The sequence below is a fragment of the Orbilia oligospora genome (genome assembly GCF_000225545.1).
Source record: "Orbilia oligospora ATCC 24927 unplaced genomic scaffold scaffold00091, whole genome shotgun sequence".
Taxonomy (NCBI): Eukaryota; Fungi; Ascomycota; class Orbiliomycetes; order Orbiliales; family Orbiliaceae; genus Orbilia; species Orbilia oligospora.
This window is the reverse complement of record NW_011645648.1, coordinates 78,957-106,339: the sequence shown is the minus strand read 5'-3', so window position 1 is coordinate 106,339 and position 27,383 is coordinate 78,957. Positions and strand designations below refer to the sequence as shown.

General features: G+C 41.9%; 10 protein-coding genes across 10 annotated transcripts; 4 read left to right on the top strand and 6 right to left on the bottom strand.

Moving 5' to 3' along the window:
• Nucleotides 1-58: 58 nt before the first annotated feature.
• AOL_s00091g38 (uncharacterized protein) lies at nucleotides 59-628 on the bottom strand (the record flags this gene model as incomplete). Its single annotated transcript, XM_011125796.1, has 1 exon — nucleotides 59-628. The coding sequence occupies one exon, from the start codon at nucleotides 626-628 to the stop codon at nucleotides 59-61; it is 570 nt and encodes a 189-aa protein (XP_011124098.1).
• Nucleotides 629-2,378: 1,750 nt separating this feature from the next.
• On the bottom strand, nucleotides 2,379-2,951 carry AOL_s00091g37 (uncharacterized protein; the record flags this gene model as incomplete). The annotated part of the gene is made up of 1 exon (XM_011125795.1): nucleotides 2,379-2,951. One exon carries the CDS (start codon nucleotides 2,949-2,951, stop codon nucleotides 2,379-2,381), a length of 573 nt encoding a protein of 190 aa, XP_011124097.1.
• Nucleotides 2,952-4,055: 1,104 nt separating this feature from the next.
• Nucleotides 4,056-4,400, bottom strand: AOL_s00091g36 (uncharacterized protein; the record flags this gene model as incomplete). Its single annotated transcript, XM_011125794.1, has 1 exon — nucleotides 4,056-4,400. One exon carries the CDS (start codon nucleotides 4,398-4,400, stop codon nucleotides 4,056-4,058), a length of 345 nt encoding a protein of 114 aa, XP_011124096.1.
• Nucleotides 4,401-4,627: 227 nt separating this feature from the next.
• AOL_s00091g35 (uncharacterized protein) lies at nucleotides 4,628-6,679 on the top strand (the record flags this gene model as incomplete). Its single annotated transcript, XM_011125793.1, has 1 exon — nucleotides 4,628-6,679. One exon carries the CDS (start codon nucleotides 4,628-4,630, stop codon nucleotides 6,677-6,679), a length of 2,052 nt encoding a protein of 683 aa, XP_011124095.1.
• Nucleotides 6,680-7,244: 565 nt separating this feature from the next.
• Nucleotides 7,245-7,628, bottom strand: AOL_s00091g34 (uncharacterized protein; the record flags this gene model as incomplete). The annotated part of the gene is made up of 1 exon (XM_011125792.1): nucleotides 7,245-7,628. One exon carries the CDS (start codon nucleotides 7,626-7,628, stop codon nucleotides 7,245-7,247), a length of 384 nt encoding a protein of 127 aa, XP_011124094.1.
• A 505-nt stretch (nucleotides 7,629-8,133) lies between these two features.
• On the top strand, nucleotides 8,134-9,408 carry AOL_s00091g33 (uncharacterized protein; the record flags this gene model as incomplete). The annotated part of the gene is made up of 1 exon (XM_011125791.1): nucleotides 8,134-9,408. One exon carries the CDS (start codon nucleotides 8,134-8,136, stop codon nucleotides 9,406-9,408), a length of 1,275 nt encoding a protein of 424 aa, XP_011124093.1.
• A 4,120-nt stretch (nucleotides 9,409-13,528) lies between these two features.
• Nucleotides 13,529-13,882, top strand: AOL_s00091g32 (uncharacterized protein; the record flags this gene model as incomplete). The annotated part of the gene is made up of 2 exons (XM_011125790.1): nucleotides 13,529-13,560; nucleotides 13,630-13,882. 2 exons carry the CDS (start codon nucleotides 13,529-13,531, stop codon nucleotides 13,880-13,882), a joined length of 285 nt encoding a protein of 94 aa, XP_011124092.1.
• Nucleotides 13,883-17,055: 3,173 nt separating this feature from the next.
• Nucleotides 17,056-18,226, bottom strand: AOL_s00091g31 (uncharacterized protein; the record flags this gene model as incomplete). The annotated part of the gene is made up of 5 exons (XM_011125789.1): nucleotides 17,056-17,136; nucleotides 17,202-17,440; nucleotides 17,507-17,904; nucleotides 17,979-17,995; nucleotides 18,062-18,226. 5 exons carry the CDS (start codon nucleotides 18,224-18,226, stop codon nucleotides 17,056-17,058), a joined length of 900 nt encoding a protein of 299 aa, XP_011124091.1.
• Nucleotides 18,227-21,153: 2,927 nt separating this feature from the next.
• AOL_s00091g30 (uncharacterized protein) lies at nucleotides 21,154-21,683 on the bottom strand (the record flags this gene model as incomplete). Its single annotated transcript, XM_011125788.1, has 2 exons — nucleotides 21,154-21,178; nucleotides 21,268-21,683. The coding sequence occupies 2 exons, from the start codon at nucleotides 21,681-21,683 to the stop codon at nucleotides 21,154-21,156; spliced, it is 441 nt and encodes a 146-aa protein (XP_011124090.1).
• Nucleotides 21,684-25,831: 4,148 nt separating this feature from the next.
• On the top strand, nucleotides 25,832-26,791 carry AOL_s00091g29 (uncharacterized protein; the record flags this gene model as incomplete). The annotated part of the gene is made up of 1 exon (XM_011125787.1): nucleotides 25,832-26,791. One exon carries the CDS (start codon nucleotides 25,832-25,834, stop codon nucleotides 26,789-26,791), a length of 960 nt encoding a protein of 319 aa, XP_011124089.1.
• Nucleotides 26,792-27,383: the final 592 nt, after the last annotated feature.

The window sequence follows — 27,383 nt, the reverse complement described above, 5'->3', positions numbered from 1 at the left end:
AACTTAAAGCCGCCTCATCCCTCGAGTTGTCCTTTGCGGGCGCTTTGTAATTTCGGAGTCAATTTTGAGATGCATCCCCCATCATTTTAATCAGACGCCGAGAACAGCGCCGGACAAGTCTAAGATCCTTAGAGACTCGATATGGTTCTAGCCTACAACGTAGAACTTTACTTCCTTGTCTTGGTAGATTCTCGCCCTCATCTTTTTGTTTATCGCTAGCTATTACCTGGACCGTCGTTGCCTTTTCTAATAGGAGCCTGCCAAATGATTGATCGCTTTCTCGTCGGGCCCCAAAGTTTATTTGAATTTCTGCCTCCCTCACCTTCAGTTCCCTCTCTGCCGCTTGTAATTTTGTCTTCGAAACCTGCAATTCTGCATTCGTCGCCAGTAGCTCCATTTCTGTTGTCCATAGTTTTTCTTTCAGCAGCCGTATTTCCGCCACAATCTCATACTTCCGGTTCATCCTGCGCACGGAACTCTCGTATGCTTTGGCAGGATCATACTTGTCGGGGCCATCAGATAGCGGAAGTTCATCGGGGAAATAATGCTGGATATCTGATTTCAAACTTTTATGTGGTATGTCAAAAGATGGAAGAGACGAAATCTTCGTAGGATTGGCGGTTTGCATTTTTAGGCGAGAATTGATTCTGGAGAGATGGCTCTGGGTTGAGGCCTAACGTATAGTCCTTCCTACAAAAACTAGTACGAAAGAAATAAAGTCCGCCGTTGATGGGGGTGCGGACCTACACCTTAATATATCCCAGTTTTTGCACAAACGGGACTCAAGACAAGTGGAAATAAGCCGACACGTTGATCAAGCGCACCATCCGCAGCTGCTTGGCGATGTTAAAGGCCTTTAATTAAAACTATTAAATTATTGCCGGGTGTGATTACTATAACGTCGAAGTTATAAGGTTATATCTTCCAAAAGTCACCCTTTTCACAAAACATATGCTGTTTTTCTACTTACTTTGAATCACCACCCTACCCACACGTCTGAGAAGCTAGGCCATGGCCAATTTACAGGCCGGCCTACCAGTTGCCCCACAGGTTTATCCGTAGGCCAATCCATGAATTCACAAGCTGGTCTGTAGGCTAATTTATAGGCCGTCGATTCCTAGGCTATTAGCTCAAGGCCAGTTCGAATTTGTAGACCGGTTTGCAAGCCAGCTTACAGGCTGATAAACAATAAAAATGTAACCCGTAAACTAGTCTGCAAACCAGCCTATAAACCAGCTTGTAGGTCGGTTTGCGGGGCATGTGGGCCGAGGTATGACCTAAAGTAAGTGAATTACCTGTTACCAGAAATGGGTCAGGAAGTCGGAGGTTAAATAGTATGAATAGATTGTAGCATATTTTGACCATAATATAAAAAAACTTCTGACACAATTAGGACGCCACACTAGTAGGACGCCACACTAGTAGGACGCCACACTAGTTGGACGCCACACTAGTCAAACATCCACCTACAAAATTATTATGACGTCAGAAGATTAAATTAAGATCCTATCTCTTTTGAGTAACCATCACTTTTTCGGAACGTATGGTCTTGTTGATACTACTCCGTAAACACACAGTTTACATAATTGACATGAACGTGCTACCTAGAAGGTTAAGCCTGGTCTCGTTAGCTAAAAAACTGGTGTTAATGCTCAACCCGGTTGAGTTTATTAACATGACCCAGCCCATAGATCTATAGAAAAAGAATTTCGTAGACAATAAAAGCTTCAACTAGGTGGGATTTTATTCTCGAAATCCCACTCAGAACCTAAAAACAAAGACAAAGGAATGGATAGTGAATAAACAAAATTTTGAATTGATATTTCAGAATAAATTCGCACACTACTACTATGCGAAACCATCTGACCTATGTAAAGACGTGACACTTAACCGCTAATTTCCAATGTCACGGCCCCGGAACACCGAATTAAAATCAAACCTAGCCGTTATAGACTCACGTCCAAAACCTGTGCGTCTTGTCAATCTAAAAAAATTAATTTATTATACATAGAACATGGGATATTATTTCAATAGCGTATGCCACCTGACATCAAGGGCCTTCGTGCATGCGATATTGCCGCAGTTTCATGTTTCATGTATAAGAATCTCCAAAAGCACATCATGGAATCATCCTTGGTGCTAGATAGAATTATGCGACATGTGGTACAATCACGTCTCGATATTATAGGACCAGGTCTACTGCCTAAAAACTAACAGCTGATTTGCATGTAAGACAATATACAATGGTTAGGTACTTGGGATAATTGAAAGGATGATAGTCTCATAACCAAAATCTTTTGAAAAAATAATGAACATGGCTTTTTTTCTTTTGAAACAACAAAAAAATAAGGAAAAAAAGACGCGATAGGCCACTACAGCTACTCTGGTACACCCTGACTATCCTTTAGCGGAGCTATCCCGGTGATATCATAAACTAAGTTTCCAAATAGATTCATGCAGGCTCGGAAGAGCTCGAGATCCTTGTCATCACAATGGAGATCTGGTGCCGACTCTCCCAAAACCTTAGAGGTCTTAGAGTGATCCAAAAGCTCGCACTTCTCCTTGAAACGACAAAGAAAAGCGAGATGTGCATTGTTGGCAACCTTTGCCAGCTCACTTCGACTCTGGAAGTAGAGTCTTGCGATGGTTTTATCCTGCCTATCGTTGCAGTCGCACATTATAAATGGAGCGGCGGTGGCTAGTAGGTGAATATATGCTTTGATTTTCTCGGATAATCCAGCTAAGTGACTATGCATCTCATGGCTGAGTTCTATTTTTTCTACCACCTCGAATTCTTCTCTTATACATCTGACAACCTTGTCGAAATCGGGTTTTTTGTCTTTTAGAAGGGTGGCCGGCCCATGAAAGTTCTCCTTGCCTAAGTGAAGCCAACAATTGGTACTGTTTCCATCGCTCGTAGTGCTGATATTCGAGGTGTTTTCTGCAAACATTTCTTTTTTATTTTAGATTCAGAGGATTCAAACCGACACATATGTACATTAAGTCGGGTAGATGCTACCAGAAGACTGCTTATATATATCCTGGTTTGTGAAGGAGTTAAACAGGTCGGACCGGATACGGCTAGCAGCCGCAATTTGACCGATCCGCGTTTTGAATCGATAACCTATATTTGATATTTGGTATGCAGATGTGTTGTGTTCAGGTACCATCCATATAAAACACTGGTACCTTATGGTTGTCAGATAACACGAAGTCCACTTCGTGTGAGTACCATAAGGGTTTACTCTTCTTGTTTCTAACTTTCTTACATCTCTACGCTTTTATTGTACACACTAAAACATATGCCGGCTATCGGTTTTAGATTTTAATATTCTTTGTGCTTCCAGAAAGACCCCTCCTCGCGGGAGTAAATCACTATCTTAGCCTAGAAGATTCCATTTGAGGTTTATTGACAGCTTGTGTCTTTGCGAAACCTGTTAGACATTAATAGTAATATGGCTTCGAATAGGTTTGTTTTCATTCATGAATTTCAGAGAATGTGGTTTTGGTTCCAAGTAATTGATGCCATCAATGATAAATAAGATTCTTTAAACAACCTAAACTGATTTTGTATCAGACACCACGAAGTACACAATCTGAACCATATTAATCATCTATTGCAAGCTGCGCGCCCATAAAATTCATGTATTACCCATTGATGCTAGAAATAGGCGCTCGTTGCCTGAGAATATAGCTGACAAGCTGAAAAGCCCCGCGGGGAGAAGTGAAATCCTTCCTTACAATAGGGTAGGTTAAATACTTTAGTAAAGCATGGTAGTAGAATACCAGCAAACTCCTGGAATTTAACCGTCAACTGGGATTTCAGAGATACATCCGCGAAATGTATATACGTATGACGCTAAGCTATGAAAGTGAGCAAATCTAAGGTCAAGACGCATTCGTGCTGAGTTAAACGGTTTATATATACTATAGGTACATTCCAATCACTGCTCTTCAGTTTATGACGTATCATGTCTAGTAAAACGCCAAGGGGATTAGGGACTTGATACGTCGGTGGGATTTTCTAATGGCCAAGGGCCTACCCAACTCCGCAATCACTTTTCAACGAAATAAACAACATTGAGCTCTGGATCCTTTGAGTATTCGTTGTGAAGAGCTGCGATAAATTCGTCGTAGGATTGTGAGTCGAGTACCTCGGCCGGTTCGTTCCTTGAACGGTCATCGATATCTTTGGTTCTTCGATTGATTATGGCGTAGATGGTTTCGAAACCGCCTGCAATTTGGTCGCTCCGACCAACTTCGCTCCCTTTCATATAATTACCGAAAGCCTCATGCCAATCTTGATATGGAGTTTCGAAGGATAGGTAGATGTGATGTTCGCTCTGTGGATCAGATCGATGGCCGAAACTGGCCTGGTAGAAGCATGAATAACCTTCCATGTCGGTATATATCTAAGTCGAGGGATCGTAATATCAGCTTCTCATTCGAAATTTTGAGAGCCATTTATAAATCGGTTCTCAATTTGGGGAGCTGGCTAGTTATGGGTGCCAGCGCTAAATTCACCAATCTTGATTAGGCCTCTTTGGTTTGATATAAGGTCGCAAGTATTGACAATTTTACCACAATTCAAAAATCCATAACCCTAAGACTAGGCGAACTTCGATCCATGGGTCACCCTAGCAGAGCTCTAAACCTCCCGGCGGTTTCAGTGAACAAGGACCTGCCGGAAAATGTTCCATCTTTGCAGGAAGGGGCAAAAGGATCCGCTCAGGGGTCTAGCGAAAAAGTCGTTTCGCAAGCGAAATACGCCTTGATCCAGAATATCTCGAGTACAAGCACGTCGACCCACAAAATCGATAAATACATAATTGAGTACTGGAAATCGCTCCTCTCGCCCGATCTTAAAATCACGGCACATGATATTCTAGAATTTTATCAAACTATTCCTCTGAAGCGACATTATGACTTGTTTATCTCAGTTTTGGTCACGGGAGCCCGGAAGAATGGTTATAGTGCGGCTAACAGAACCGTGTCACGAGATTTGATAGATATTTGCTCATATTACAATTTTCGACAATATCGAAAAGATATGGCAAACTTTCTGCGGGGTATAAACGGTTCCGAAATTAAGTCTCCCGAGGATTTAGAAGATCTGATTCGGTCAGAAGCCTGTGTCGCCATGTACGTGATACTTACTATGTCTAGCAGACAACTCAACATCCCATCTACAAATGAGGATATTGTCCTCACCATGGGCAGTATCAAATGTATTAAAAAAATAGACGATAAAGGGTTTATGAGCCCTGAAGAGCGGACAGCGTACGCTGGGGCAAATGGGGTTCTTAATTATTTCGTTCAACGGAGCTACAAGGCCCATGGAAGTCCAAGAGAATTTACATCAACACCTCCCCTCTGCGAAGAGGAAACAGCAGAATCTATACTGTTAATGTGGGAGCAGGCATTTTACGAGCTCAGCAAGGCGAAAAACAAGTACAGGTGGAGGAATAGCGAAAAAGAGGTTGGCGAACGTCAAGTGCCGGACCCAAATAACCCTCAAAACTCTCGTAACAAAAAGGGAATGGTTGCTGTCAATCATGAGGATGAATTACGAGAGATACAGGAATTGGAAAACAAGTTGAAAGATTGGGAAGTTGCTTACATATCGAAAAAGGAGAATTGGCAACCCACACAACTTGCCGAAACGACACAACATAGACAATCACCCAAACCGGCCACAATTCCTCCGAAGTCCAGGCCTTCAAAAAATCGGCAAGAGAAGAGCCAATACAGCGTAGAAGTCAAAGGGGGGATCCAGGTGCTCGACTATGCAGCTGATACAACAGTTTACGATCGTATAGAAGCCTATATGAAGCCCACCGGGTGGTATAGTTCGGGTTATACAGTAATCGTTGCCTCTGGTCCCCCATCTTGTTGTATACACCGGGTAGAAAGGCGTCGTAATGTTGACGAAACAAACAGCGAAAGTCTCGAACTTAAACCGGAGCAGAGAAGAGCCCTTACACACGGGAGAGACCCTGCCTGGGGACAATATATATCAAGCGTCGCATTCGTTGATAAGCAAGGAGACGGCCTTGAGTCGATAGATCCGGATCACAAGCCCCTAAGATATCCTGTTACCTATGTGAAGATAGGCTGGTATCAGAAGGCGGATAAGGAAAAGCGGTTGCAAGAAGTATCTTGGGAGACTCGAACCGATGTACGACGAATGATCATGACGGGGGGCCAGGAGCAGCAAGCTAAAGATATTCTCGGGTCGAAATTTGGAGGTATGAAAAGCACAGAAAAATGGGACTATGTCATCCACAACAGCGCAAAGATCTTGGAGGAAAGTTACATGTCGGGGTCCAAGACGACAAACGAGAGCGATGATGACGTCATGCATGACGTAAATAGTCAGGACAGTTTCGCGGAAGATACCGAATCGGACCTCGACGACGATAGTGATCGTGAAATGGAAAGTATCAGCAGTGGCAAAGAAAACGCTCAAGCGAACTACCAGCAGAGTAATAGTAATAACAAAGCTGGCGAGATGGGAAGCGGAATGGAAGTAGAATACAGACGGGATAGCCGAGCGGTAGAGTATCCAGACCTTTCGCACCTTCATAAGCGAGCAAAGCTAGGTTTTGAGATCACAAAACCCAGCCGAAAGCTCCTTGGCAAAAGGCCTACTGCGGAAAGTGATCATGAAGACTTTTAAAATGGGGTGAGATACTATGCGGGCTAGCGGCGCATACAACATCAATACATATCTATATTCGACGAAATTGTTCATCTGTTGGAATTATTTGTGTCATAGTACTATAATTTATACATTAACCACCTTTGCACTTACATGTAGTAAAAGCAATACTAGGTACGATAGGTCTATAGATCTCGGCGCTTTCGATGCTACAATCCTGGCGCTGTCATTATGGTAAGACTAGCAATGATTGCTCGCCGCCACAAACTTATTGGCAAGCTCTCTTCATTTATCCCCGGTATTCTAAGCCGGTATGAATCTATTTTAGGTTGAATTTTAGGATCTTCCAAGTGAATTTGCTATGGGAGCTTTGTGGTTTGTGGCCCAGGGGCAATTAGCTGTCGCTGGTACCAATTTAAATATATACAGCCAATTTAGGTATAAATGGATTTTTTTTTTTATCTCGCATGATCCAAGTATTGTGAACATTATAGTAATATTGATATCGACCGCATCAATGGTAACAGGACTAAATGGAATATAATCGCACCCCAGATCCTACTAATGAACCAAAAACAATGATTTAGGAAAGCTCGTCAACTTCAGTGAATCTACCCGCATATAGATAGATAGTCAAATCCTCAATCCTCGCAAGCTCAACCTTTAGTGTGGCAATGAATGCATCATAGGACTTACGGTCCGAGATTTGCAGCGGTGGGTCGTTACTCTGTAGGATCTTTGCAAAAATAATAGAACGGTTCGAAGGAATTTCGGAATAGTCCAGTGAATAATTCGATGGTACCGGTACACCAGAGTTTACAGCTAGAAATGCCTTGTCGACACCCTGGTACCACTGTTCATAGGTGTCGTAGAGCTGAAGCCAGTAGACACCCTTGTTATCGTCTGTACATCGTGTGCTATTTATGGGAGGCGGAGAAAACACAGCTCGGTAAAGCAATGTGAACATTAGGTGTAAAATAAAGTAATGGGGAGCTTTGAGAGCTTGAACATACGAATAACACCATTTTATTGTTTCTTATGTAGAGCACCACGCTAGAGACCTTAAAATAGCATTTTATATATTGGACTGCAGCTCCATTTGGGCGCTACCTGAATATGGTTTGGGTATGGCTCGGCCAAATATAGTTGCAGTGCTCTCTAGCTCGAGCGCTCGTTCATATTTATATCAGCTAGCCATCTTCAATAGTCATCTAGCTTTCGGATTTGAGACGGAAGTACTCATTTACAGCGGGGGGATGACTCTAACTGATTACTACGAAGACATGCATCCTAGCGTTGGGCGCCGTAGTGCTAGGCTAGACCTTCTTTTTCAGATTCAATCCTCGAATGAACAAAACGTCCGGCCAGCCGCTCTCAAATACTGGAAAGAAATCTGGGGGGAACTGCGGCAACCAGAACCGACGGAAGTAACTGATTTCTTTGATATCCTCCCCTCCAGTTATCATGCAAAAATGTGGGTTTCTCTCGTTGCGGCCGCAGGGAGGCATTGTTTATTACAACCAGGAGGCCGGCTTCCAGATCAAGGTTTCAATATTTACGCGTTCCACCGGTACCGCGCGATGAGACTACGTCTAAATAAGCATGTATTAGCCCGTCCAAGTGACTTGACTGTCAAACCTAACCCGCCAAATGATCCGGTCTTCATAGAATATGTTATATTTACTATGTTAAGGGATGAACTAAATATTTTTGTTCAAGCGGAGGATCTAGGCTTTCTGGCTGGAAGTAAATCTTCTCTCGGCAGAATAGACGGAAACGGATTCATCAGCGAGGTTGAAAGGGAAATCCACCTTAAACTCTTAGACTCAAGAATCAGGGACAGTTATCGCCTATCTGGAAACCACAAAGAATTCCTGCTGTCGGAATCTGAAAAATACTTGGGAATGGGAGCGGAGAATCTTGCATTGTTGTGGGATGAGAATAGTTATGAAATGAGATCAAGCTGCTATAAGCTTCTATGGAGTGATACGCGAATGTCAGATCAAGAGATAACGGAAAAGAAGAATGAGGGAGTGGATGGGGCTAACTTACTGCGGAAGAGGCTGAGGGATATTGAAGTAGCATATCTCAACGAAAGAGACAAATGGGGATTACGACCAGTCTCTCAAAATTTTGGCTGGCATACCTCTATCCTGGCAGAGGAAGGATCGGGGCAGCTACTCAACTTGAAAGCAGTCCACATTGTCGAGGATGGGCGAGTGGAGGCTTATTTGAAAGTTATTGGGCTATTCGGGTTTGTTTTGGGGTACATAACGATTGTTGCACAAGGGCCTCCTGATCGCTGCATACATCGGGTGGAAAGAAGGTCTAAAGTCAATGTGGATTACATTTATGATTATATGCTAGAGATGAAGCCAAAAGAGAGACTCGCGATACCCCGTGGGAGCATTAACCCCAGAGCTCAACGAGATATATTGGGAGTTGCGTTTGCCGACAAACATGATGAAGGGTCTAAAGCGATAGACCCAACTTTGGTAAAGGTTATCAATAAAGTCAAGAGATACCCAGAAACCTATATTAAAATTAAATGGGAAGATCAAGTAACATGGGAAACGAGGTCTGATGTTCGACGCATTCTACTTCACGAAAAGGAACTTTGTATTCTGAAAGAAGAAATGGGTTACAAGATCAATTCCGCGAAACAGGCGGAACGATGGGATTTTCTAATCTACTACCATTCTAGACGATTTGAACAGCAATACAAGGCAACAGATGACAAAAATTAAAAAAAAATCCATAGCTATAGTCTCGAGGCCGGATAAAAGCATAGATACTTTTGACAAGCCTTTTCTGCGCAGTATCACTGCTAATGAAAGATTGAAATGCAATTCCGTTTACTACGCAACCTGGGTTCTAGAATGGCTTTCATAGTTTGTATATATTTTGAACGGAAAATTGGACTTTTGAGTCATTTCCACTTGTAGCCATGCGCATATGCGCCGATTTGGGCCGTTTAAACCGGGTAGAACGAACCTACTTGAAGCTCTAGTAGAGATTCTAAGTCGGGCTTTTTGGGGATCTAAATTTCAACGAAGGGCTTGCATGGATATGGTAACTTTATTGAGTAAGATGTACTATATGTACGACGCTCAGGCACAAGGGCACAGCACCATCGTCCGCTATGTCAGCCCAAGAATAAGTAGGGGTGGCCAAAGATCTTGAACTCATTCGAGATAACTGACCGCTTCTTATCTAGACCTTGTGTAAATGAACATGTCTCAGCTGGCAGCTCGGTTTCAGGGCCTATCAAAAATTGGTAATATTATATAGGCACAGAGTTTAGAATCTCTCTCACTGCATTGCCTAGATATACAGATACGAAACCGGACCCGGTGGTCACTCTAACCCCCTACATGGTCTTCAATGGAAACACCGTTCAGCCGGTAGCCCTTTGTAAAATAAGAATAAATATACACATAAGTACAGTCTATATAATGCTGGGGATAACCCCGATTACAAGTCTTTCTTCCTAAGCATATTTCACAACTCAAATATCATCAAATAATGCCATCACCACAAATTCTCAAAAGTAAACAGGACAAAATCCTAGGAAAAATGTCCATAAACTACATTTTAAACGATAGAGAACTACCTTATAAGGAGTCATTGCTGATGACTACTAGGCGGGGTAGTACGAACCATAAAAAGCGGACGCTATCAAAACTCGCAAAACCAAATAGAAGAGAACAATCTTCGGGCCGGGTTTTAGAAAGTAGGAAACTACAAAAAATTGCTCCTACATCCGAAACCAATATCTCCCCTTCCCAAATCCCATTACACTACGGTGAAGTGAGCGTAGGAAGAGCTGCTAGCACTCATCCCATGGACCAAAGTTTGATTGAAATAGCTAGAGGAAGTAAGTTCGCCTATAGTCATACATACATGGTTATTCAACTAATCTGACTTTTTAGTGGGTCCCGTCTGTTGTAGGCAACTAGGTTGTAACCGGAATTTCGAATCTTATTTCGCAGAATCTCAACACTTTCAGCTCGTGCATGGGAAACCAGAACAATTTATCAGGTAGCAACAAGGATATTCCCCGCTGTTAGCTCATCCGCATAACCGACACTTTAATTCGGCAGCAATGGACGATCTATTCAAAGGACTTGATGTTCAATAAAAATAAAAAAATCTTTAGAATAGTTTATCCAATACATGATCAACATTCCCAAATATATAAATATATAATCTGCGCTCTCTATGATGTTTGGAACTATGGTGTCCCAAATACATTAAAAGCGTTTATATATGTACTGAACAAAAAAGTAAATTTCTGAGCTACATTTGGTAACCACTCAACCTATTTGAGGTCAGATTAACTACCCAAATATTTTAGAGGCTGATTTATAAGTTGGTTTGCAAACTAATATTCATGTTATTAAACCAGCCTGTCTCTAAGCTAGTAGTATGGTGGTCGGGGGCGATCAGAATGAAATGTAAATCAAAAACTGCCTCTTTTAGCCCCAGTTGTACCCAATTCGGTCCTCCTTCGGTGGATTACGATACACTGGCAGCTGATATTTTCCATTGTTAGGATCTAAGTATGAAACGGATTGATGTTACCGATAGCCGATTGTATCAACATGCATGACCGCTCCAGGTCTGGGTACGAGAAAATGCATGACCGTTGGTATTGCTGGTGACATATTATCAATTAGATATATCATAGTTTGTTATCCGGAAATCTGAGTTCTCTGTGCTTCATTTCGATACTAGTATATTTGGCGACCAGCATTGAAGACGGCATAATCAGGCCCTTCAATTAGCAAATGATCATAGCGGATTTTGATTCCGCAGTATATATAGCGTGGCTATGACAGCATTTAGAAGTATGATTGAACTTACTTTAATCCTTGAACTAATGTCATGTAATAGCGTAAAACATAACCCAATTTTTATAAGAAGTTTTTCCTATCTCACCCAGGATCTGCTAACAAACGACATCCACCGTTAAGTAGCTCTGGTATAATAAAGAGGGTAAATAGGGTGCCAGATGAATTAATAATATCGATATTCCGCATCTATCAGTAGCCGCAAGGTTTTGTATTCGCCCCTGAGAGAGGCTGGCTACATGACTCAACAGTTCACAAAGCATGGAGTAAAATTTAGCTTGGTGGGGGCTATCCTTCCCGTAATTACTATATAGATTAGTAGTTTACATTTTGCATCTCGAGTTTGGAAGAGTTAGAGCGGTCCCATTCCACAAAGAGTACGAAGGAGAACTCATCCCATACCAGGCGATTATATACATACAGACACCGGGAAAACAACACATACGGGATGTTGTATTTTGTGGACTTCCCGTTGTAATGATTAATTCTATTCATCTGTTCTGACCGAGTAACATCCTCGGTCCTCCTTTATATATAAATTCTGGAAGAGAAGATATTTTTCGGCGACTTCCTGTCGAGGTGAGCTCTGTGCTCGACTGAAAGGGGGGATTTAACCCCCCCCCCGGCGTGAGGACTTTGCATTGGGTTGCAGCCAGCCCCTCGTCAGATGAAACTACTTGTTACTTTATTTGTACTAATTACTAATTAGAGCCGTCAGTTTACCTACAGGTGGTTTATGTACTAGTTAATCTAATTACTAGTCTAGCTATTTATTGATCTCGTTGACCTGGTCATCTATCGCCTAACTATTTACTAACCTGGCTATTTACGGCCTAACTGGTAGCCTAGCTACTGTATAACCACACACGTTTGATTAACTCAAGTAAGCCTCTTTCAGGCAGAAGCCATTTTTAGGATGGCTGGGCAAGCAGGAATGGCCTCGCCCATCAGGTTTACGCAGTCTGAAAGCTTGTGTGGCGTTTGGTCAGCCACCATTGCTGGCGCCAACCTTGTAAATCAGTATATGTGAATCGAGCCCGTGAACGAATTGCACCATAGCACTATTTGCAAAGCACCTCTCAAGCTCTTTTTTCCCCAATCCTTAGAATAGGAAATTGAAGTAGCATTTTGGAACTTCGTCGGACCAAAGCCAGTAATATATCAAATAAAAGGCGGCCTACTAGGGTACATCTGCTTTCTTACGAAAGCGGTCGGCCACCGATCTCACAGAAAAATGCAACAAGCAACACACAAATCCTGAATACCTCACACCATCAAAATGATTACCTTATCGCAGTAACCTCCCTTTTCTGGGTACATGTTTAATTTGACCCAGGGCCGAGTTTTCCACCTAGTTAAATTTCGTACTCGAGCTAAATTCTATAAGATCACTATACGACCATCTAGATAAGTTAGGTCGCCGAGACTTAATCGACGACTCGAGACGGTCCCAAGGCACATAGTTCGGGCGACAATGAACGTTTTCTTAGGGGCTTCGCATTGAAGCCGGAGACAAATAATATCCCATCTATAGACTAGCAAAACTCTATATTATTAAGAGGGTATAAACATGATGTGAAGATATATTAGAACATGCCATAGCTATAGCTTGCGCATGAAGATTTGTATCCTCCTTGTTGATCGTGGAAACTCTAGCTCTAGTTCATGATAGAACTAATGAGTAATTTCCCTCCAAACGTATCTTGAACGTGCATGTAATTGTTGTACATCCTAGGCCGAAACCTTAGAAACAAACAACATTACGTTCCGTGGTATATTAGGCTAGCGCCTCGTCGTATTTACCCCATCTGATCCGAGTCTGGTCGCTGCAACTGACCGAAAGGGCAACGCACGCAATTTACCACTGCCAATGGTGAAAGAATTAACAGTCTATAAATTAGGGGCCAATACCCAATTGTTTTTGAAATCCACTGCATTCCATCTCTATCAGCTCCCAGTATTCTAGTTTATTTCTTGTCGAAAGATTTACATAGTGAATCCGCCTTTCCCAATAATGAGGGTTGAAAATCAACCTCGTCAATACATGTAAGCTTAAATATCACTGCCTTACTAACTACCCTAGAAATGACTGACTAATTGTAACTTTGCTCATAGCAACCTGATGAAGCTGATAGATGCGATACTGATCTGGAGGGGACTTCTGACTGAAAATCAAAAATTAAGAAATCGTAACGCCGAGCTCAAACGCAAGATCGAACTGCTTACGGCTCGAGTTATGCAGATCGACACTACTGTGGCACCACTTGATAACGCAGAATACGATTCCGACTGCTCAACAGAAGTCCTGTCGTCCGGATATCCTGATACTGGTATACATATAAAATGTTTTATACATGTTTTTCGTTAAGTTAAGGTTTTCTAATCTATCTGGCAATAACGGCAGACGATATTCCATGCTCTCAACCAGGTTGTCCCCGAACTTTTAGTGATGATAGATCACAGCTCCAACATTATTATTTGGAACATACGGAGATTTACTACTGTCCTCTGTGCGGCTTCAGGACCTCTACCGACGCCACGAAAGACATAGTATCAGAAACCCTAAAGGAGCATTGGCTTGAGAACCATCTGGATCTTTCACCTCTCATATCAGAAATTTGGCCGTCTTATACGTCATTTGATCAGCAATAACTTAATCAAACGTTCCAATGCTGCGCTATCTGCCATACTTTACATAAATTTCTCTCACAAACACTCCTCTAATTAGTGTTACATTACAAATTCATTTATAATAACCATTCCAAAAATCAACTACATCTTCCTTTCATTAATAACCAATATTTGTTCTTCATTCAAAGACATTTAAATATTTATATATACTACTTAAATTTATTATCCACCTTTTAAATTCATTTTACATGCTCCCGAATTCCTTCTCGTCTCCAAAATAGCCTTATGTTGGCCGCTAGATAGCCCAAATGATTTACCCAGCATTCTAGCGTCGGAAGAACTAAGACGGTTTCATCGCTCCGTTGCAGACTGTAGTTAGCTAGTACAGGATAAACAGCGCATCAGCATGTTGTATATTGGGCAACTGCTCTTGTCAGAAGTATATATGACTATAATGTTGGGGTTTAGTATGGTTTGGTATCATAGCCTGGTGACTGCCCTTCTGTACTTGCATCTGGACACCTCAAGCTTCATAAGTCACCATTCTTTTTTCAATTACGAAAATGTTAACTATCGAGTAGGGATCTTATATGTTACAGCCAGACCGGTAGGTAGAGCTATTCGTTTAGCTTGTGTGTTGCCAGTGTTGTAAAATGAGATTGCTGATGAAATTAAAGGTAGACTGGTGCCCTAGCATAGCTAAACCGATATCCTCACAGAGGAAAGTTAATCCCCCCCCGGTATGGCATCCTTTTAGAGCTCCAGCCGCTTTCGGACCAGTGAGAAATTAAAGCCAGGTATAGATATTTACAAATTCTGGACTATACCAAAAAACATCGTTGGCACATAACATACACTGTGTATATGTCGTCCATGGGACGCCCAATATATATCAGGTACGAAATGGGGTGCCTACTCCATCGGGATGTGACTTGCTTTAGGGGACGTTAGCTTGGAAGTTGCAAGTAACCTTAACTGAGATTCGGTCTTGGGGGTCCTGCCACAATGACTGTAGCATTCGGAAGATGTTGTAATCTCGATTGATCGTCTAATACTTCTGACCGACCGATTGGTTTACTGCGGTCATTCTTCTTATATATATTTGAGTAGACTTCCCGTACGAGCTCAGTGAGCTTTGTATTCAATGTGAAACTCAAATATCACGTGGGAGGCGTTCAATCAGCCACAACCTGTGGCGTCAACCTCTGGGTAATGAAGAGCTAACACGAACACCAACACGATGTTGCGTATTATAACCGTGTACTTGTGCACGCCATATACGTGCACATGCACGTATGCAAGAATGATTAAATTAAAGAGTTCTGAGAGAATTCCTAGCTTATAGAATATGCGAGGGATTCACCATCATCGTAGATACACAAGAAACTATTACGAAGTCTGCGGTAGAATTTATAGCAAGTGGAGTATATGGTCGGAGAGCTGGTAAACTGAACTTTATGTGGCTCAATCCTACAAAAGAGTGTGGGTATTTGTATACATTGACTTCAACTCTAAGAATGTTTGCTCCGAGTCCCTCAGCATTATATGAACATTATATTCACTTCAACTACCTGCTGCCTCCAACGTAAGGTGAAGCCTAAGCTTCTCGTTTAAGTACCCTATCCGTACCTGCAATTTTATCCAATTTGATCTATCAAAGGAGTTTACTATCTTTAAGATTTTCAATTTTTATAATGTGATATACAGGTTCCTTATATTTGTAAATTTTAGCAAATGTTTAGTAAAATTTGCAATAAAAATTGTAGAATATTATAGAAGTAGAATATTATATATATTCTATATTGCTTATTCTAGAACTTCTTGATTAATATATAAAACTTTCATTTTAATTTCTTGAACTCTTTCTAATTTACTTACGATTCCTATATATAAGTTTACTGTATCTTTGGGCTTATATTGTACTATTTAATAATATTTTATATAATTTCCTGGTTTAAAATAGCAAGTAGTTTTGATAGTAAAAACTACAATTTTATAAACTTCATTGTCTCTTATAATTTTTTGTTGTTATTGCGATTGTAGTAGAATAAATCTATGTTTGTAATTGTATTCTGGGAAGTTGGAGGTTGGAGTTCCATCTCGGCATACCTAGATTACGAGTGTACAACCCCACCAAGGCTCGACTTATCGTCTTCCTCTCCAAATCAACACCGCATCAAAGGCGTAGCGAATGTCTACTAAGCGAGTTTCTAGATCCCTGTTTACCATATTTGCTATGCGAAACCAAAAATAGACATTTCCAAGTTTAGACGGTTTTGCAAAGCCATTGACACGGTTCTACCTGTTCCAAATTGGGAACCAGGGCTTGATTAAGCTAGCAGGACAAGATTTGGCCCCATGGCATAGCATGACTGTCGGCTGTACAGATAGGATGCTACTTTCTTCAGCTGGGTAGCATTAATGTCCGTCAACCAAAGGTTCGACGTATTGCTGTGACTCCTAAATGCTTATCTCTCTGATAACATCCCTCGGCCTTTTGCGAGATAATTTCTTGTTCCCCCCCCTTTTTTTAGTTCTAGTGTATCTAGATGGATATTATATATTTCGACCGTATAGTCATATTCCAAGGGCGAGGTTATTGTGAGTGGTAATGTAAGTGATTCATATCTATCTTAGTCTAGATTTCTATAAGCCGCCCCGGGGGGTAACCTGAGACCGTTCTATATTGTCTCGTAAGCCAGACGTGGTCTGCTGCGGGTATATATGCCACCCGCAGTTAAAACGTAACAAGCAACAAACAGGTCCCATCCATTCGGCAGCCCGTGATATAACATATGAACTAAATCAGTGTCGGGGCTGTATGAATCTATAGAGTGAAGGCAATGTACATATTTCAATAACAAAGATCCCCCTCTCCTGTGCCTAGTATTAAAGTTACCAATCTAGATACTACCGCTGATTTCTAATATTTTCATACTCCGAATATGGATAGGCTAGGTGGTTGTTTTTCCTATCCAAGCGCCCGACCCCCTGTTATCCGTTGATATTCTCTTAGCACTTTGGAACGGGAAGCTTTCTTTCACCCTAGAACTTACCAAATGTTCAACAACTGTCATGATTAAAGATCTCTCATCTTTCCTATCACCACTAGTTTCCCACCACATAGCCCCGCCAAGTTTCTTGTTTATGATATATTCTGCTTTCAATTTCGCGATGCTAGGGTTATCGTACGAGGTGAAGAGTCTACGTGCAGGGTCATAGCTCCAAGAAGCGGCTATATCCTCCTGAACATACTCTGTCGCACCATCAGGTGGAAGCTCCTTATAGTTCCATACTTTTCAGAAGTCAATAGTGTAACACATCAGAAATTGAAAAACTTTGGATTCAAATATTAACGTACCACGATCATGATCGCTATAGGGCTGGGCCACCTCACCCGGGCCGTCTGTGATGAAGGAATGACCGTACATGGGCATTCCTAAGACTAATTTGTAGCTAGGAATGGAACTGTACAGTCTCAAAGCGTCATCAACGGAGAATCCCGTTGATCTGGAGTTTCCAGGATCGCGATGGAGATTGGCTTGGTGCCCGGCGGTTGTAGACCACCCCCCAACGAAATCATAAGCCATAAGGTTCCAGAAATCAAGGAATCGGTCCATTTCTCGCAGATTGAGATTTGATACATTGAGAGGGTCGCTAGGCGCCGCGACTGAAAGTTCGTATCCGTCCCCCAGTTCGTCAAGGTATCGACGGCACTGTGCAAGAAGATCCACGTAATGGTTCTTCTCGGTTTCAGTACTACATTGATTGAAACCCTTTAGCTCGTTTTGAAAAATTCTGATTCTATCTACTGCTGATATGGGGGAATATACCGAGGATATTCCCAATCCTAGTCAGAGAGTGTTAGTTAGAAAAAAAAAGTAGCGGGGCGGCCGTATAACCCACGAGATCTAACCCGTCGAATCCCATATTTTTGACTAGCTTCGTTGCCGACAAAGCAAATGTCTCTCTTTTGCCGGCTGAATCGCACCCTTGTGAAAAGCCTCCGCCCTGCGAATACGTCCAACCGCCGATAGAGAGCAAAACCTTCAAACCCCTTTGGGTCTTCTTGAGCTTCCATAACTGGTTCAAGCACCCATACAAATTATGAGCAGCATTTTCCAAGCCATCCCCCTCAAAGCGCATCTATATTGATTAGCCTGGGGCTTGTAATAACCCCCAGTATTCTATATGATGGGGTCTTTACATCTATATCAGCGTATTGATCGGTGAGTCTGACCTCCCCTGTAGCGTGGTCTATATCGGCGAAGGCGTATAGTATATGAGTAAAATAATTGAAAGGGATGTCCTGTACCGTGAAGTTTCTATACACCGCCTGCGAAATATAGTAGCATGGAAGGTTAATTATTATAATATTTAACACATTTAAAAATATCAGTGCTGAGGAATTACCCAATTAGTGAAGTATCCAACCGTGCGAAAACCACCCCACTGTGCAGTGGCCGATGGGGCGGCGCTTTCTAAGGTTGGGGTTGGTATATCGCATTGGAGCTGACCGTTAGTATAGGAGGGCCCAAAATTCCCTGTAGGAGCACATTTAATAAAGTGTAGTTGCGATATTTGCGAGATCGCGGTGAACGTTGTTACCCAGAATCGCTTTGTCATTGATATTATGGACACTTGCTCAAAACCTTGTAATATATTATATAGCATCTATGCATACAGAGCTGAGGGTTGAACATAAATAAGGAATTATGACCGTATCTGCGGAAGATACGAGGTACGAGGTGGCCTAAGTGGCATTGCTCACTAATCTGGGAGCTCTGGGAGCTGTTTAAATAAGGCCTTAAGGGAGCGGCTTTCTATCTTGGGGAGGATATTTGTGCGTTGGGCGTGCCCAGACAAAGAATAGACCTAAAAGCTACCATTTCGTGCTTTCTGGCTGCCTGTAGAATTTGTAGGGCCCCAAAAGATTCTGTCCCAAAGCATGAGCCGCCCAAAACAAGCATGAGTTATCAAGGATAACAGAAATGTTTAAACTATTAAACAGGCCCGTGTATACCAATTTGAGAGAAGCTAGGTATCCAAGTCCAAGAACTCTAAAAGAATATATGGAGAGAAAGCTCGAGGAGCTACCCTACGAAATTCTTTACCATATTGGGGAGCTTTTAGATCTCTCGCCCCAACCAGGGATTTTGACACTACCGTACAACCGTTTCTCCTTAGCCCGGGCATCAAAGATATTATATAATATTTTTTGGAATGATTACGCCCTTCATGGGGGCGTCGAAGCTTATATTGCTCTTCATGCAACAGATTTCCCACCTAAAGTTGATAAACCTCAGAAGCGAGAATCTATTTCCACCTTGTGGCGTCCGGGTCCCGACAGACGGAAAAGGGTTCTAAGAACACAATATCAACATCGGAAAGATCAACCACAGGTTTTCCTTTACGATCATGACTCCTCAAACCCAAGGGGCACGTTTGAAGACGACTTTCTTGATCGGGGAGGGGATGGTATTGTGATGCATTATCTCACACGAACTAGATGGATGATATTACTGATGGATCAAATGGGAATACCTTGGATACTATGGGGTAAATGGTTTTGCCAAAATGGTCGACATAGATCTCAGGTCTATCAAACGGTCGTTCTCCAGCCGAGGTGCGGCGACCCATGGGTAAGATGGTCAAAGGCATTTGAGAGAGTAGTACTTATGGACTACCAGTCTTGTGGAAGCCTTCCCTTGTCAGTACCAGGAACTCTGTCATTTACCTCTTGAAATACGGTGGGAAGTTTAATATTAGTATCGCTACAAACCTGTAGACTCCACACTTGTGCAATATTCATCAGAATGTGCGCCCACTTCCATCAACGAGACACCGTCCTTTCTCTTTATAGATATTCTCCAAAGTCCAGACAAGCCTACAGCAACAAGCGCAGCCAAGAGTTGCTCGCTTTATACAGTTGTATCTCAAAACGCGCTAATCTGTGTTCGATTCTAATGATGTATATGACACTTCCGGAGTGGCTGGATTTAGAGGAGGGTAGGGTAAGGTGCTTCATGAGTAGCGAAGAACGCTCTTTAGCTGACGATGGCTGAAGGGATACCTGACTGGAGAGTTATTTGTGGGATATTCGGTGTAACCCTGGTTTGTATTGCCATTATCATATTTATAGTAATTTTGATATTAAAAATGTCACTATATATTAATATATTGTGTATAACTGTTGGTGTCATGGTTTAATATAAATATCAATAGTAGTCCGTGACTTTTCAACAACTTTGGTCCATTGTAAGACATATTCTTTTTTTTTTTTAGCTTTCTAGACTGAAAATGCTGAGGCTGTTGCATTATGGGATTATAGAGAAGTGCATTCTTATACCCCCTCATACTGGGGTAAGGCTTCGAAATTATTTATGAATCCCATAATGTTATGGAGTCTTAAGTCATAAACTACCTTCGGCTCTATGTACTCCTCTCCTCTAGTCCTTTGGCCCCCGAACTACGTAGAACCACTACATCGACCAGTATTGTTTCGAGAGCTTTAATGGTCAAAACCTTCTCAAAGAAATGGGCTCGCCCAAGCTAAGAGGGGCTAACATATTGAACCACAAAGACCAATTGAGGCACAATAGGGCAGAGTCTTATGCGGCGCTATGGAGCAAACTCCCTTTTATCGTTAATATTCCTTGCATATAGCTCCGCCCTTCAATCGTTGTATCACTAGCCATCTGCTGGGCGCGCGTATATGGTTAAACTTAATGTTTCTTTTTTAATTATTTATATAACGCCTCGGGGATAATTGCCAACCATCTAAATGGTCTGGCCAAATACCCACGGTCCGGGAATCCACTACGCTACGTCAAAGGTATTACAGTAAACTTTCCAACCGCCTTCGACTACGGCTGGCACCAACCGGGTAAGCCCACTTTTTAAGCTTGGTCAAACTGCAAAAGAGTATAAGGATAAATTATCGCACGAATAGTATTGATGGCCTTGGCGTGTGTTAAGCTATGGAAGTTTAGGGCAGCTTATGAATGTCTATTCAGCCGCCTCCGCTGAGAGTCTAGGTATCGCAGTAGTATTTTCGAATATAAAATCTCCGTCGTTTTGCTCTGCACAAATCTAGATCGTGGGTATATTCGAACTCCGAACTTTTCAGCGAGGCCTACGACGGCAGCTAACTTTCTGGTTTCTGCGCAAAGGCTTTTGTGGCAATCGAGGAGATACTGAGGCGATCGTAATAAACAATCCACTGTATTATAAACAGTGAATTCCGGGATGTTAATCAATATGTCCATTGCTTCAAACCGAAAGATACAATCTATTAGGCTTGTATAGACTGCGTGAATGGTTTGGAGTTTAGGCTCTAGTAGATTTGAGTATTCATATACACCGGTACCGTATGGAAGTTGAGGATCCATAGGAGCGCATACGAACGCAAGCGTATGTTTTGCAACTGTAAAACGAGGGACCTCCGATGGTGGTAGAACTCCCGGATCGAGGTGGACAATCTCGACGGAAACGGAGTTAAACCGGCCGGAGGCGCAAAGTCTCTTGAGCACGTTCATGATGAAACAAGACCGGTACTAGTTTAGACCAAGGTCATTAGACGCGCCTCGGACGTTCCACTAAGGCTAGTTGGTATGTTTGAGTTTATATATATAGCTATATACGTATATACGTATGTTAGTAGTAAGGCACTGCACTATAGAGTCCATCTTCAAGCCTATTACAACTTGATTGATAAAATAGACCTAATTAATCACAGGATGCATATAGATACCGCCCTCATCGAGTACGGGGCACAATAGGGAGCTCCAAGAGTACTGTCGACCAGGGACCCATGCTGAGCACACAACTCTACTTAGGTTTCACGATAAACGTCTCGTCGAAACTCAAAATCCAACAACAACACAAAAATCAAAGTGCCAATCTGCTCATCCCGGTCCTCGAGAAACTCGTGTTTATGGAAAATATCCAAAAACTGCTCCCTTACCTCGCCATCGTCCTTCTGTTGCTCTTGTCAAAGTCTCCAGGCTGTAAGACCCTGGTTATCTTTTGCGTATTTATCAGTACCTAGGTGCTGTAGTAGGAGGTCCAGTGTCTTGGCTTTTTTTCCATACACCGCCATGTGTGCTGGTCTTGCGCCGGTTTTGGTGGCCGCGTTGACGTTGACACCTGCTGATAATAATAGCTCTAAACATTCTCAGTTTCCGGTGATAGATGTAGTCCAAGCTATGTAATTATGACCGTGATTATTGGCAGTATTCTTATATTTTTAGGAGCGAACCACAAATAAAGGGTACCCCGGCCATTGTCGATAGAATGTCCATTGTCGATAGAATGTCCAGGGACCTTGAGCGCATTCTCTGCTGACCATATGTAAAAGTCGTTTGGTAGGACAGAGTCGTCCTATTGGCATTTCCTTCGCAATTAGCCCTCAAATCAGAGAAATTTGCGCATTTATATTAAGAAATGGGCCCATACTCTCCCGCACCCACAACTTGATGCTTCCCTTAGGGTTCTGACAAGATATTTTGTCGCATTTATTTCAACCTTCCGGCTACTCCAGATCTTACGAAGCTCTATGACCTTCTTGAATCTTGGGTAACCGAATTCAAACCATTTTTGTTCTAGCCTTTCGGCTAAGCGTCCTCCAAGGCCAGAGCTATAACCTGGCGTGTGCTTAAGAGAAAAAAAGCAATCTGCTGGGTGTAGGGTGCGGTCCAAATGTCACCAACAATGGTTATAAGGAATATTATTAAAACCAAGATAGCTGGTAGTTACAACCATTCTAGGATTCTTTTTGACAACCCAGAGAACATCCTTTGGACTCTGCATATCACGAAAAGCTAAGTTCGTAGTAGTAAATAATAAAGTTAGTTGGGTGGATTTTACCTCGCGATGCTAGCCCGATCCCTGCGGATGGAGTCATTAATACAGTAGGTATCCTTCGGAATCCGCAAGTGAGTAAGTTTGAGCATATGTATTCCTCAAGTTACTAAGGGTTGGCTACTTGGATAGTTCATACCGGGCCACGTTATGAAGACCAGATCTCATCTATGTAGTGATGGTGAATTAGCGAAACATTGAGCTCGAAGTTCCAACATAGATTATATCTATGTTTGGAAGAAAGCGAATAGAGTATAAGGATCCAAAGGTTAATGTGTGGACTACTTTATGATACGGAATTGAACAATTCTATAACCAGATCTAGTTCATAAGTATTATTGCCTTTTTTGACAAGTATCTGCCTAATTCTAAGGAAGTTTTAAAAAAATTCTAGGCTAAAATTGGTATATTTAGAAAAGAATAGTATAAAATGAATAGAAATATCTTACAATAATATTCTTGTGTAATAAAAGATTACTTCAATAAGTTTAATATATATATTTATTTTTTGTACAGACTGCCCCTTTGTTAAAATTTGGAAGTTTAATAGATTTTATAATTTTTAATTTTTCTAAAAAATTGAAATCCAAAAACCAAACTGGCCCTTGATAGCTTATGAGATTATTGTATTGGGTAACTATACAGTTCATCTAAAACCTTTCTCACAGGGGCCTTATCCGGCTAATCGAATAACCAAACTCCGCCTGATGGAACCCGCCAATACGCATCTAGAGATGTGAAATCATGTTGAGCTGCGGCATCGTCTTCGGCCTCATTAAAGACCGATCGTATAGAGGGTGGTAGACCCGGACTAGTCTTGTTCCCAAACTCCTCAGGAGCTGTTAAGTTCAGACTCCTAATAAAAGAATTTTCAGCAGTTATTTTTGAAACATATTGGAAACTTTCCTTATAATATAAATTTAAATTTATAAAAATAGATGTAAAAAAAATAAAAAGAAAATATTACATTTTTTGAGTAAAAAATTCCTTAATTTCTAATACTATTCTAATAATAAAAAAAAATTAATTAAAATTTTAAACTTCTTAAAATAATATTTTTAGGATATTTTTTTGATTAAAAAAATATTTGGGGAAGTTGTATAAGGTTATATGATTCTTACGAGTGAGTTACCGCTGTGGGACAAACTCGCAAACCTTGAGATAACCATACCGGTCTTCGAAACATACCTAAGCATCACTCGGCCTCAGGTTTAATAAGCCTATACCGTTATTCAAGCCGTAAACTAAATGCCTCAATATCCGCGCCGTGCTTAATCAGGATGGATGCGACCTCGGGATTTCCATGATATATAACGGTGAACCCGAGTCCAAATTTTAAATTAGGGAGCTTATAGAAAAGATTAATGGTATTATTTACTAATATATTAGCAAATGCTATTAACTTAATATTAACTAATCCTAAACGTTTAGATTAGCTGATGCGCCAATTTTGGTGGATCTAGATAAGAAAATGAAGGTTTACCGTACCACGGGCAACCATGAATGTGTCAAACTTGAGATGGGTATAGCAGTGATGGAAATTGCATTGATATGATAAGAACCAGGGGAGGTTGAGGGAGATTAAGGGAGATTAAAGAAGGTTGAGGGAGGTTGAGGGAACCGACCGGGGCATTGTTCAAACCACGAAAACGCTAAGGATCTAAAGTAGCATTTACCAGGCCATGCATCAAAGAAAACATGGCTGGCATGCGGGCGTTCATGCAAGGGTAGCTGGATAACTTATGCATTGTAGATTTGTGTTTGCTCTCCTCGAGCGCATCCCACCTAAATTGGCTAGGTTAAGGTTGCCAAATGTGCCATTGTAGAAATCCCGTTCAACCATTCAGGTAGCCCTGACAGCTTTCGTCTACCTTCCCGGTGAAAGTTTGAACACCCCTCTAGCAATGAAGAACAGCAATTAGCAATTACGGAGAGCTCGGGCAAGTGTTATGTATGTCATGTGTGCACCGACTACTTTGACGACGAGGTGCTCTTGAAGCATCACGTCAATCTTTATCACTACCGACAAGCTTCGCGTCCCTTATCATGCGCTTTCTGTGATACGACCTTCACTCCTAAAAATGCGAGGTATCTAGATCCACGCTTTTCGCTTTTCCGCGACCACTATCATGGAGAACACCAAGACCACCCGCTATATCCATATATGTGGAAACATTGTTGTCGCAATTGCAACCTTCCGTACGACTAGGTATGCATGCCCCATTCACGAGCGTAGATGTAATGACTGGGCACGGTCTCATTTTACGGCAGCCCCTGCAATCAAAAAGACTTGCAGAAAGAATGGGTACATCTTAAATTTAACACCTCGGAGCACTTAGTCCGGGTCGAAAGTTTACTTTGTGCATCTTTATATAGGTGAATTTATACCCGCTAGGCGCCCAGTTTCATGATATAAGCCATGAAGAGGTTGCAATATCAATTTCACACATCTTCCGTATTTTCGGAGCCGAGTGGCTGTCATGGTGAATATTATAGGCTCAACTTGATTTATCTTCGGGGTCGGCCCGGGATTTCGAAGTCTAGGCCGCGGTATATTACCCCAGTGAATACCAGATATGCAAGGGCGCCGCTGAGCCGTGGCACGGGATGTGTCGGGCGTGACTTCATTTTGGATCAGTATAGATCGAAGAACGAATATATTCCTAACCTTTTACCCCTTTTCCTTAAGCCTTGTTTCTAAATCCCATCATTTTCTACCCGTATACACGCCCATAAATCTTTCATATCACCTCCGCCCAACTCATTCTATTACACATTTTTTTTTTTTTCAACTTACAAACCAACCCGTCCCATAACTCCCATCATGAGCACCTCAGACCGCAAGACTAAAACTACAGACAACCTAAATTATATTCTTGCGCGCCGAACGTTTGCTGACGTCTGGTTAGCTCTATCTGTCGATCTACACCTTACTATAAAGCACGTCGCCGCCGCTGGGAAACGGATCTTCGCACAGTTGTCTCAAAAATTCGGCGGGAACTGGCTTACGGAACCAATCGACCTCATATGGGCTAGAGGCCTATGTAATGCCTACAATATCCCACTCAAGAGTTCCGTGAACCTCCGCCCAGACCAGATCTCCACAGAAAAACTTCCTTGCTTTCAGCCAACTGAAGAAGAAATTAGCGAACTTCGGCGCTTTCTCGCGGATTTCCTAAGCGAATCTATCGACAACTACTCTATTACGTCGCAGAAATACGATGATGCCCATATGCAGCGGTTTGGAATCGAAAAAGCTACGATAACTATCAAAAACTTTCTTATGGCCGACACATACTACCCTCGGAAATTCGGGCTCCTCAAAATTTTCAACCCTGGGGATCATGTTTCCTGTTTCGAATTCATCTTCCAATTAGCTATTCATAACCCTTTTATACATAGCCGAAACCCACCTTTTTTAAATATCCTCAGAGAATTACCGCCGAAGCATTCTATTGAAGGAAGATTACTCGAGCACCCCCAGGCTCCATCGATTTGGCAGACACATACTAGAGTGGCTAAAGAGCTCACTATTCCTATCGACACCATGCAACCCGAGCCACTAATATCCCGCAACATATCTGAAAGTCCGCGGAGCGGCCAATCTACAGACCATTTTAAGACTTATCTACAAAGATGCACGGGTGTTGCGGCTAAGATACGAAAGAGAGACCCCCGCCAATCAGTAAACCCCCGTAAGACAAAGAGACTAGCCAGCCAATCTATTTTGCAGCCAAGGGGTGTCCGATCGAAGTTAGCTACGGCTTTCACACCACAAGACTAATTCTTAACTCCTCTGGGACAAAGATTGCCACCATTTGGATCGAAACTTTACCCGAGCTAGAAATTCTACGGTTGGCGCAGGATACAGCTATGGCATGTTATAATACATCCTGACATAAACATTCTTTATCAGATCCTGATGTTTGTACTCTCTTGATAATCTACAGAGTTTTGTTAATATATAAACTGAATATTGTGTACCTCGCGCTGTTGAGAAGAGTGATTCGGAACTGGAAGCAAAGCGAATGAAGCAATATCGACGAGATAATGAAGTAGCCGCATCCGTGAATGAGAACTCGATGATATAGCCATCTATGAAGACTCATCAGTATAATATAAAAAAAGATGTTGACGTTGTTGAATCAACAAACCTAAAGAGCGTAGCTAAGATGTCCAGTACCATAGAAGTAGCAAATGCTAATGCCATTACTGAATTCGAAAGTCCTAAGTATTCACGCAATGGCACCTAATTCTTGATTTATAAGTGCACTGAAGCATAAATTAAGTAACTAGGTTTGCACTCCGAGTGAGTAGTGCTTACCAATGCTAATATCTGAACAGAAAGTTGTATGACCATCATGATATCTGCAACT